Source organism: Macaca mulatta, chromosome 7 (genome assembly GCF_049350105.2).
Source record: "Macaca mulatta isolate MMU2019108-1 chromosome 7, T2T-MMU8v2.0, whole genome shotgun sequence".
Taxonomy (NCBI): Eukaryota; Metazoa; Chordata; class Mammalia; order Primates; family Cercopithecidae; genus Macaca; species Macaca mulatta.
The window spans coordinates 97,279,530-97,290,458 of record NC_133412.1 but is presented as its reverse complement, the minus strand read 5'-3'; the positions used below and the strand labels follow the sequence as shown (position 1 = coordinate 97,290,458).

At 51.4% G+C, this 10,929-nt stretch overlaps 1 protein-coding gene across 3 annotated transcripts; it reads right to left on the bottom strand.

The window, feature by feature from the left end:
• Nucleotides 1-5,108: 5,108 nt before the first annotated feature.
• On the bottom strand, nucleotides 5,109-10,760 carry IRF9 (interferon regulatory factor 9). Of its 3 annotated transcripts, none has more exons than XR_013395206.1 (10): nucleotides 10,638-10,683; nucleotides 9,654-9,834; nucleotides 8,832-9,015; nucleotides 8,471-8,601; nucleotides 8,024-8,102; nucleotides 7,849-7,920; nucleotides 7,028-7,369; nucleotides 6,728-6,926; nucleotides 6,023-6,138; nucleotides 5,109-5,863 (listed from the first exon to the last, which is right to left on the bottom strand). XR_013395206.1 is itself a non-coding variant. In XM_015143349.3 (10 exons), exons 2-10 carry the CDS (start codon nucleotides 9,831-9,833, stop codon nucleotides 5,730-5,732), a joined length of 1,365 nt encoding a protein of 454 aa, XP_014998835.3. In that variant the 5' UTR covers nucleotide 9,834; nucleotides 10,638-10,683; the 3' UTR covers nucleotides 5,109-5,729.
• Nucleotides 10,761-10,929: the final 169 nt, after the last annotated feature.

Sequence of the window (10,929 nt, the reverse complement as noted above, 5' to 3'; positions counted from 1 at the left end):
ATTCTCATGTCTCAGCCTCCCGAGTAGCTGGGATTACAGGCACCCTCCACCACACCCAGTTAATTTTTGTATTTTTAGAAGAAACGGGGTTTCACTATGTTGGTCAGGCTGTTTCTTTTCTTTTTGAGATGGAGTTTCACTCTGTCACCCAGGCTGGAGTGCAATGGCGCAGTCTCAGCTCACTGCAACCTCCGCCTCCCCAGTGCAAGGGATTCTCCTGCCTCAGCCTCCCGAGTAGCTGGGATTACAGGCACCCACCACCACCCCCGGCCAGATTTTGTATTTTTTAGTAGAGACAGGGGTTTCACCATATTGGTCAGGCTGGTCTCGAACTCCTGACCTCAGGTGATCTGCCTGCCTTGGCCTCCCAAAGTGTTGGGATTGCAGGTGTGAGCCACCGCCCCCAGCTGAAGAAGTCAATCTTACACGAAACTCCAAAAGGACTTACTGGGGTCACTTCCTAAATCTGAACAACTTAGGTTATGGGCACACCACGTGGTCCTTTCCCAGTTGCCAGTGTTCTCCCGGCTGAAATAGACTTTAGCTTTGTTGGATGCAGCACATACTTCCCAGCCTGGAAAAGCCATATTCTCAAACAATTGTTTGTGTAAATTTAAGAGGTATGGTTGTAATAACAAATAACCCTTGTCTCTATGCCTCCTACCTTTGCACAGCCATTTCTTTGGCCTAGAATGCCCTTCTCTGCCTTGACTGTAGGGCATACTTCTTCCTAAGACTTATCTCTTACTGCAGCTGAGCTGACCTTATCTTCTTACAGTTCCCTTCAATTTGGGAGCTTTTTTTTTTTTCTTTCTGAGATGGAGTTTTGCTCTTGTCGCCCAGGCTGGAGTACAATGGACCATCTCGGTTCACTGCAATCTCTGCCTCCTGGGTTCAAGCAATTCTCCTACCTAAGCCTCCTGGGTAGCTGGGACTACAGGCATGTGCCACTACGCCCAGCTAATTTTTTTGTATTTTTAGTAGAGACAGAGTTTCACCATGTTGGCCAGGCTGGTCTCAAACTCCTGACCTCAAGTGACACCCACCTCAGCCTCTCAAATTACATGCCTATACTCACAGCTACTTAGAAGGCTGAGATAGGAGGACCGATTGAGCCAAAGGTCGAGGCTGCAGTGAGCCATGATCACACTACTGTGCTCCAGCGTGGGTGATTCTGTTTTTAAAAAAAAAGAAAGGCCGGGCGCGGTGGCTCAAGCCTGTAATCCCAGCACTTTGGGAGGCCGAGGCGGGTGGATCACGAGGTCAGGAGATCGAGACCATCCTGGCTAACATGGTGAAACCCCGTCTCTACTAAAAATACAAAAAACTAGCCGGGCGTGGTGGCGGGCGCCTGTAGTCCCAGCTACTCGGAGGCTGAGGCGGGAGAATGGTGTGAACCCGGGAGGTGGAGCTTGCAGTGAGCCAAGATCGCGCCACTGCACTCCAGCCTGGGCGACAGAGCGAGACTCCGTCTCAAAAAAAAAAAAAAAAAAAAAAGAAAGAAAGAAAAAAAGAAATACATGAAGTGGCCGTAAGTGCTATGAAGAAAATGAGGCAGCATAGGAGGATAGAATAATGACGACTGCTATTTAGGGAGGGTATTTCAGGGAAGTCTTGCCCCCTCTCTTAAGAGATAGAATTTGAAGAAAGTGGGTAAGTCATGTGCTTACTTGAAGGAAGAGTAATTTAGACAAAAGAACTGGCAACTGCAAAGATCCTGAGGTAGAAATGTGTTTGGTGGGTTCAAGGAGCCTGAAGCAAAGCGGCAGGGGAAGAATGGCAAGGGGCAAGAGAAAGAGGAGGGCAGGGTCACATCACAGGACCTCAGAGGTCGTTATGGGCATTTGGGCTTTTACCCTGGGTGATTTGGGACCCAATGAAAGGTTCTGAGCAGAGGAGTGACATGATCAGAATTGTATGTGAAAAGGATCTCTACTGTGTTGAGAATAGCTTAAGGTAGACACGAGTGGAAACAGATGTGAAGGAAGCAGAGAAGATATGAGAGATGGTGGTAGTTTGTTCCAAAGTGTTGCTGATGGAAACAGAGAGAAGTGGTCAGACCCTGGATACATATTGAAGGAATAGCGACAGGATTTGCTGATGAATTGGATGTGGGGTATGATAGAAAACGGAAGGAGGCCAGGTATGGTAGCTTACACCTGTAATCCCAGCAGTTTGGGAGGCGAGTGACTGGGACTATAGGCACACACCACCACACCTGGCTTCTTTTTTTTTTTTCACTTTTTTTTTTTTGAGATGGAGTTTCGTTCTTGTTGCCCAGGCTTGGAATGCAATGGCACGATATTGGCTCACTGCAACCTCTGCCTCCTGGGTTCAAGCGATTCTCCTGCCTCAGCCTCCCAAGTAGCTGGGATTACAGGCATGTGCCACCATGCACAGCTAATTTTTAAAATATTTTTAGTAGAGATGGGGTTTCACCATGTTGGTCAGGCTGATCTCGAACTTCTGACCCCAAGTGATCCACCCACCTCGGCCTTCCAAAGTGCAATGATTACAGGTGTGAGCCACCGTGCTTGGCCTCCCCTGGCTAATTTTTAAGAATTTTGGGGAGCCAGGCACAGTGGCTCACACCTGTAATCCCAACACTTTGGGAAGCTGAGGTGGGCAGATCACCTGAAGTCAGGAGTTCAAGACTAGCCTGGCCAACATGGTGAAACTCTGCCACTAAACATACAAAAATTAGCCTGGCATCATGGCGTGCACCTGTAATCCCAGATACTCAGGAGGCTGAGGCAGGAGGATCACTTGAACCCAGGAGGTGGAAGTTGCAGTGAGCCAAGATTGCACTACTGTACTCCAGCCTGGGCGACAGAGTGAGACTCTGTCTCAAAAAGAAAAAAAAAAGAAAAAAAGAATTTTTTTGTAGAGGTAGGTTTTCACTATGTCACCCAGGCTAGTCTCAAACTCCTGGGCTAAGGCAGTCTTCTCATTTCGATCTCCCAAAGTGCCAGGATTACAGGTGTAAACCACCGCGCCCAGCTGAAAAAGGATTTTTTTTTTCTTTGAGACGGAGTTTTGCTCTTGTTGCCCAGGCTCAAGTGCAGTGGTGCGATCTCGGCTTACTGCAACCTCCACCTCCTGGGTTTAAGCGATTCTCCTGCCTCAGGCTCCCAAGTAGCTGGGATTACAGGTGTCCACCACCACGCCTGGCTAATTTTTTGTATTTTTAGTAGAGACAGGGTTTCACCATGTTGGCCATCCTGGTCTCAAACTCCTGACCTCAGGTGATCCACCCGCCTTGGCCTCTCAAATTACTGGGATTACAGGCATGAGCCTCAATGGCCAGCCAATTTTTTTTTTTAATTAAAAGAATTAAAATAAAATGGAAGTCGGCCGGGCGCGGTGGCTCAAGCCTGTAATCCCAGCACTTTGGGAGGCCGAGGCGGGCGGATCACAAGGTCAGGAGATCGAGACCACAGTGAAACCCCGTCTCTACTAAAAATACAAAAAATTAGCCGGGCGCGGTGGCGGGCGCCTGTAGTCCCAGCTACTCAGGAGGCTGAGGCAGGAGAATGGCGTGAACCCAGGAGGCGGAGCTTGCAGTGAGCCGAGATCGCGCCACTGCACTCCAGCCTGGGCAACAGCGTGAGACTCCGTCTCAAAAAAAAAAAAAATAAAAATAAAATAAAATAAAATAAAATGGAAGTCAAGGAGATAATTTAGACCTTGTACAAAGAAGGTCCAGGAGGGATTTCATCACATTGCATCACATTGAGGGCACAACAGGGATTGTACAAGTCTGCACTCAGTACCTCATTTCTTTACTGCTAGTGCAGAGCCTGTCTAGGCACTTGGCTTCCCAGGGGGATGATGGACAAGACTGAAGGGAAGAAGGGAGGTCCATGGAGGCAGGGAGGCTCAAAGGCAGCACTGAAGCTTGCCAAATGAGGCAGCAAGAAGGTCCTAGGAGGACTTAGGCATCCAGATTTGATCATGTGTATGAGCCATTGAGGGCTGAAGAGTGAAATGACAGGAGGAAGTCTGGAAAGCTAAGCTGGTGTCATATGCAGGAAGAAGGAAGCTGAAGGCTGTGGCCTGGGTTGGAACTAGTTTGCTGGAAGTGAGTGTACAAAAAAGTAGGTGACAGGTGGCCTTGTGGTGAAGGAAAAACCTTCCAGTTTGGTAGTAAAATGAACACAGGGGAAAGGGAAAGGAGTGTCAGCCAATTTGGAGCCCTCAAGTCTCATGAACAGCATGTTTGTGACATGGCAGTCTAGGCCGGAGTGCCTTTTTTTTTTTTTTCTTGAGATACAGTCTTGCTCGTTGCCAAGGCTGGAGTACAGTAGCACAATCTTGGCTCACTGCAACCTCTGCCTCCCAGGTTCAAGCGATTCTCCTGCCTCAGCCTCCCAAGTAGCTGAGATTACAGGTGCCCGCCACCATGCCTGGCTAATTTTTGTATTTTTAGAAGATGAGGTTTCACCATGTTGGCCAGGCTGGTCTCAAACTCCTGATCTCAAGTGATCCACCCACCTTGGCCTCCCAAAGTGCTGGGATTATAGGCGTGAGCCACTGCACCCAGCCAGCCAGAGTGTCTTTTATGGGGCTTAGATAGAGCAAGGAATCCAGTTTGGGAGTACCCTGCTGGGGTGACGGTGAAATTTGTGCTGGAGGAAGAGGTGCCAGTAACAACAGGTACAGGTTTAGCAACTCTTCGCTCTGACTCCTCTGTTCTCAGGCCCCAGGGCCTCTAGACCATAGTTTTAGGTCACCTTCAAGTGTCTCCTCTTCATTTAGACCTCCAGTCTAACCTCAGGCCCGATGTTGAGGCCTTCTAGCAAGAACTATGAAGCCCAGACTTTACCATGTGAAGTTGGTGGCTATAGTGCCTGGCTGAAGGCTTGATGCCCCTTTCGATGGCCTATCCCAACCCACTCCCTAATCTTGTCTGCCCAGAGGGTACCTCTATAGAGTGCCAGGCCCAGGACCCACAGGGCCCAGATAGCATATTAGCCAGAACCTGTGGGCAGAGGAGAGGAAAAAGGCTGGAGATGTCAGCAGGAAGAGAACCCCAGTGCCCCACTCTTAAGTTTACATCTCTATCTGTGACCACTGCTACCTTCTTCTCCCAGAAAATCAGATACTGATTCCTCTTTCAATAAAATTTTATTTTAAATCCTTAGTGAATATCTAAGAGGAAAATATAAAGTGCTTGTCTTTTTTTTTTTTTTTTTTGAGATGGAGTCTCGCTCTGTAGCCCAGGCTGGAGTGCAGTGGCCGGATCTCAGCTCACTGCAAACTCCGCCTCCCAGGTTCACGCCATTCTCCTGCCTCAGCCTCCTGAGTAGCTGGGACTACAGACGCCCGCCACCTCGCCCGGCTAGTTTTTTGTATTTTTTAGTAGAGACGGGGTTTCGCCATGTTAGCCAGGATGGTCTCGATCTCCTGACCTCGTGATCCGCCCGTCTTGGCCTCCCAAAGTGCTGGGATTACAGGCGTGAGCCACCGCGCCCGGCAGTGCTTGTCTTTAGAGTTGGGAGGTCAGGGAAGAGGGAGAGGCCCCCTGGGTTCACACCATTTGGAATTTCCCAGTCCCTTACAGGTGAAAGAGGGTGTATATGTCAAAATTTAAAAAAAAAAAAAGGAAAAAAAATTAGCCTTGAGTGCTCCACCAACCAGTGTGTGCGAGGATTTTCAGGATACAATTATCACAGACAACTATTGAGACTTATCACAAAGAGGACAGGTCAATCGTGTGAAGAATGAGTCTATTTCAAAGGAGACAGGAAGAACAAAGAGGTGAGGTGGAAGATGGGTACCCCACGCTCTACACCAGGGACAGAATGGCTGCCTGCTGCTCTGGAGTCTCCTCCAGCAAGTATCGGGCAAAGGCCTGCTCCATCTGTATTGGAAGAGATGGAGAAGAGTGTCTTAGTGAGTGCATCAGGGACAGACACCACCCCCAGGAGCTCCTTCCCCACTAGGAAACCCCCTTTGCCTCCTGAAGTACCACTGCCCCCGCTCTCATTAGATGGGTACTCTGCCCCTGCTCTGAGCTCACCTTCACTGTGATAAGATTCTGTGGAGTATGGCTGGGGCCACGGCTCTCTTCCCAGAAATTCAGTGTTACTTGGAACTTCGGTGGGGGGCCTAGGCCCTGGAAGTACTTGGCCAAGTCTGAAAGAGAAAGGGTCAAGGGTTGGAAGAATTTCAAAAAGAAGAGAGGGCCACAGGCAGGGAGGCAATAGTGAGAAACAAATGATGGAGAGAGGTAGGAGGGGGTCCTGCCACAGCAGGAGCTGCAAGGTCAGAAGTACTTGGAACTAAATGCTACTCACCCGTGTGCAAATAGGGAAAGGGTGCCCCTGCCTCAAATAAGTGCTTAGAAGTAGATCACTGCACAGCTGAAAAAGCTCTCTGCTGGGAGAGTTTAGAGTCCTCCCGGGCAGCAGCCCTGGCTGCTAACACAGATGTGCCCAGACCTTTGCTGCTTGCTCACACCCTTCCAGTGCTAGGGTACCCATGGTGCTGGGAACACCCACACTCTGCACCCATGTACACCTGGTCCCACTCTTAAGGTCAGGTTTAGAATTGAGTAGGAGCTGGAATTGGATGGGAGAGAAGCGCAACCCTAAGGCATGCCTGGACTGTAGTAGAGACAGTGCAGCCAGGGCCAGAGTGTGTGATGTGTGCCAGCTCTCCCAAATCTGTGTATATAGGAGAAGACCATGAAGCTCAAAATCTCTGTGCCAATTCTTCTGTGCACCTTCACATAGTGACTGCATGCTTCACTGTGATGGTGTTCTTGAAGATACGAGACTCTTGTGCTGGGCTCTACCTGAACCACCTCTTCCATTGTCTTGGCTGGAGGAGAGCTGCCAGGTAGCTGCCAGGCTGGGCATATGACCACACAGGATGTGCACCACACAAGTGCAGGAGTGCCATGCATAGGCTACATGGAGGATCTGCTGGCAGATAGGGAAGTGGCAGGACCCACCAAGTTGGGCCCAGGGGGTACTAAGAGGTAGGGGGTGGGAGCTCAGGTGCCCAGAGAGAGCAGCCTCACCTCTGCAGAAGTAGGCGGTTCTGAAGAGCTCCACACACTCGTTGCTGGGCAGCAGATGTGGGCCTGGCCCAGGTGGAGCCTGGGGTGCATTCCAGAAGATGGGGATGGGGCAAAGGCGCTGCACGAAGAGGCCTCGGGGGTTGCTGGCCACCAGGATGCCCCTCTCAAGCTGGCTCAGCAGGCGCTGCGTGGGCTCCAGTGGGCCAGGCTTGGGGAACAGCACCTGCTCCATGCTGCTCTCAGAGCCTGAGGGCTCAGCCACAAGGCGGCAATCCAGGCTTTGCACCTGGGCCTCGCCCACCACACGCCCGTTGTAGATGAAGGTGAGCAGCAGTGAGTAGTCTGGGGAATAGAACAGCCCTACTTGGTGCTGGAGGAGCATGCAGGCTGGCAGCAGCCCCTCCCCAGGGGAATAGCTCCACCTTCCCTCCCTGCACCAGCCAGGGGACTTCTTCTCAGGTTTTCCTGTCACTCAGGCAAGTAGCTAGTATGTGATTGACCATGAGGCCTCAGGGTTTAATGACCAGGGGCTTGTAGTTTACTAGAAGGTCCCTTGAGATTGGGCCTCTGTTTGGCCCAATGAAATCAACGTCTCAATGTAGATTTCCAGGAGAGTGTATAGGGTGATATTTTTGGGAAGCAAGCTTTTTGGAGCCTGGCCAGGCATGTGGAATTCTCGCCACCTAGAAACCAGTGCCTTGGGCTATGGTAATGTGGGCACAGTTTGCTGTAAGCCCTGACTGACTAGATAATGCATGCACAGTCAAAGGTGGAAGACCTCGGGGCACAGGGCACAGGAGAAAGTCAGAAATGCCATGTACCTGGCTCTGGAGGAAGCAGAAACTCCAGGGACCTCTGATCCCCTTGAAAGGGGGCCTCAGTTGTGTCTGTACCTGGAAGGGAAGCAAAGGCACTGGTCATTCAGAGTGGGACTGGGGAGTCTTGGGCCAGAGGGTGTGGCATGGGGGACAACACAAGAGGCAGGGCAGGTGGTACCTTCCTGTGGCTCAGGGCTGCTGCTGCTGCTGCTCCCGATGTCTGAATGGAGTGCTCCCCCACTGGCCTCCTCCTCCTCCTGCAGACACAGTGTCTTTTTTTTTTTTTTCTTTTTTTGAGACAGAGTTTTGTTCTTGTTGCCCAGGCTGGAGTGCAATGGGGCAATCTCGGCTCACTGCAACCTCCGCCTCCTGGGTTCAAGCGATTCTCCTGCCTCAGCCTCCTGAGTAGCTGGGATTACAGGCAGATGCCACAACACCCAGCTAATTTTTGTATTTTTAGTAGAGACGGGGTTTCACCATGTTGGTCAAGGCTGGTTTCGAACTCCTGACCTCAGGTGATCTGCCCGCCTTGGCCTCCCAAGACACAGTGTCTTTCATTGGCCCACCTCTCCCTCTAGTTACTGTCCTGCCCTCAGGCCCGCCCAGTTCCCTTTCCATCTCTTACATTATTGAGGGATTCCTGGAGTACAGAGGGACTGAGTGTGCAGTTCTGCATGGCACCCTCTTCCTCCTTCCTCTCAGAGGACACAGAACTGTGCTGTCGCTTTGATGGTGATTTCTGAGTCCCTGGCTGGCCTGTGGAATTGTTGAGGGAGACAGAAAGGTCAGGGTCTTGAGCAGGGACAGAGGGTAAGGGAGAGGTCTGAGGCAGTGAAGAATGCGCAAGCCTAGGAAGGGAAACCTGGGTAGCAGCCCCCAAGGGCACGGACAAGGCAGAGCTATGAGAAGCCTGGGGGAAGCCCGCACATCTATCCTTCCTCCCCAGTCTGCTGAGTCTAGGAGTGGTTGGGCAAGGGGAAACCCACCAGAGAAGGTTCCTGGTGGCAGCAGCCGATACACCTTGTAGGGCTCAGCAACATCCATGCGGCCCCTGTTAGGAACCTCCTCAAATTCGGTACTCTTGTTGAGTGCACAGCGCAGGCGAGTCTTCCAGACAGCGGGGCCTCCTGTGTCCCCTTCCTTATACTTTCCCTTAAATATTGCCCAGGCCTAGGAAAGAAAGCAAGGGAAAAAGAGGCAGTGTGTTACAGGCTCCAGCTGCCCCTCCAACAGGACTGGCTTTATGGGCGTGCAGCTCTAAGCTCAGAAGGGATCATGCAGGGTCTGTGCTCTGTGTTGCCATCTTGAAATCCCCAGAATTTTTTTTTTTTTTTTTGAGACAGAGTCTCACTCTGTCGCCAGGCTGGAGTGCAGTGGTACGATCTCGGCTCACTACAGCCTCTGCCTCCCTGGTTCAAGCAATTCTCCTGCCTCAGCCTCCTGAGTAGCTGGGACTACAGGCATGCGCCGCCAGGCCCAGCTAATTTTTGTATTTTTAGTAGAGACGGGGTTTCACCATGTTGGCCAGGATGGTCTTGATCTCTTGACCTCGTGATCCACCCACCTTGGCCTCCCAGAGTGCTGGGATTACAGGCGTGAGCCACTGCGCCTGGCCAAAATCCCCAGAATTTTTGAACAAGGCCTCCACATTTTCATTTTGTACTGGACTCTGCAAATGATGCAGCTAGTTTTCCTCTCCAATGTCTCCCTTGTCTGAAACCCAGGTAGACGCAAGTGCTCGAGGGTGAGTGTACCAGTGTATACACCATCCCTCACGCAGAGGAACAGTGGTTTCCAAGCCCTTTCACCTTGAAGAAGGCAGCATCCTGGTCCTCTCGGAAGTCCTGCTTGCCTGCATGCTTCCAGGGAATCCGGAACATGGTCTTAGCTGTATCATCCCAGCACACTCCGGGGAACTGCCCGCTCTCCACTTGCTCCACCACCCAGTTCCGGAGTTTTCGGGTACAGCGTGCCCTGCCTGATGCCATTCTGGGGGATAAGAGGAGCAGGAAGCGTCAGAACTGACACTTTGGGAGGGAACATCTCCTGAGACCCTGGCCATTGAGACTAGATTCTGGCAACAGGTCCCAGAGATTCCATCCATTTTCTTTTAGCTCTAGACACATTTCAACACTCTATGAGACAGAATTGTTTCCTTTCTGCCATCACTAGCAATGACAAAAAACAAAAACAAAACAAAAACCCAAACATTGTTTTTAGCATTCTAAGCTGTGATACCTGGAAGGAAACCTTGGGCATTGGTCTTAATTTTAGGACTTTTCAGAAATGTATTGTTTAGGAAGTAATTCCTTTGGTGATCATTCCTGGTGAGAGGCCCTGTCTAGATTCCCGAGCATCAGCAGAGGCAGGCTCTGCTGAGATGCATCAGGCCCTTCACCCACTGCCCCACAGCCTACACAACCTAGCCTCTGACCCCCACCCCTCTGCCATCCCCAGGAGTAGGTGGGGCAGGAAGCAGGGGTGGGGGTGGAGCTGCAGCACAAGTGGGCAGGGCCAGACGGCAAGGAAACAAATGGTCCACTGAGGCTGGGGCAATGAGCCTTCTTCCCTGAACAATCCAGCAGGAGGTCCTTCTGACCTTTGCCTACAAGAGTCTGAGGTGCTGGCCTTTGTCAGTCTCATTCTCAGGCTGAATCTCCCACTTCCTGACTTAGAGGTCTTCTGTCTATCCCGCAGTCTAGCAGAGGGACCCCTAGAACCCCCTACCCCCAATCTGGCTGGACTTTCTAGCCCTAGATCCCAGGATGACTCCCATTCTTGGCTGATCTTACCTGAGTTGCTGTCCAGGCTGTTGCAGGGCTCAGACGACCTCAGCTTAACTCCTGGCTGGGCGGCTGATCTCTCCACCCCTTTCTACAGTCCCCACCCTAAGTTTCAGTTCTCCTCCAGGGAGGGCCTTTTCCCAGAAATCACGTGGTCTCAGAGTTGCAGGGAACTGGTGGCCACCAGGGGGCAGCAGCATCTAAGCATCTCACTATCAGGATGCCACTGTCGCAGCAGGGGGTCCTGCTCTACCGGCTCAGCTCCATCCTGGCTCATTCCCCTTCCTCCCTCAGATACTCT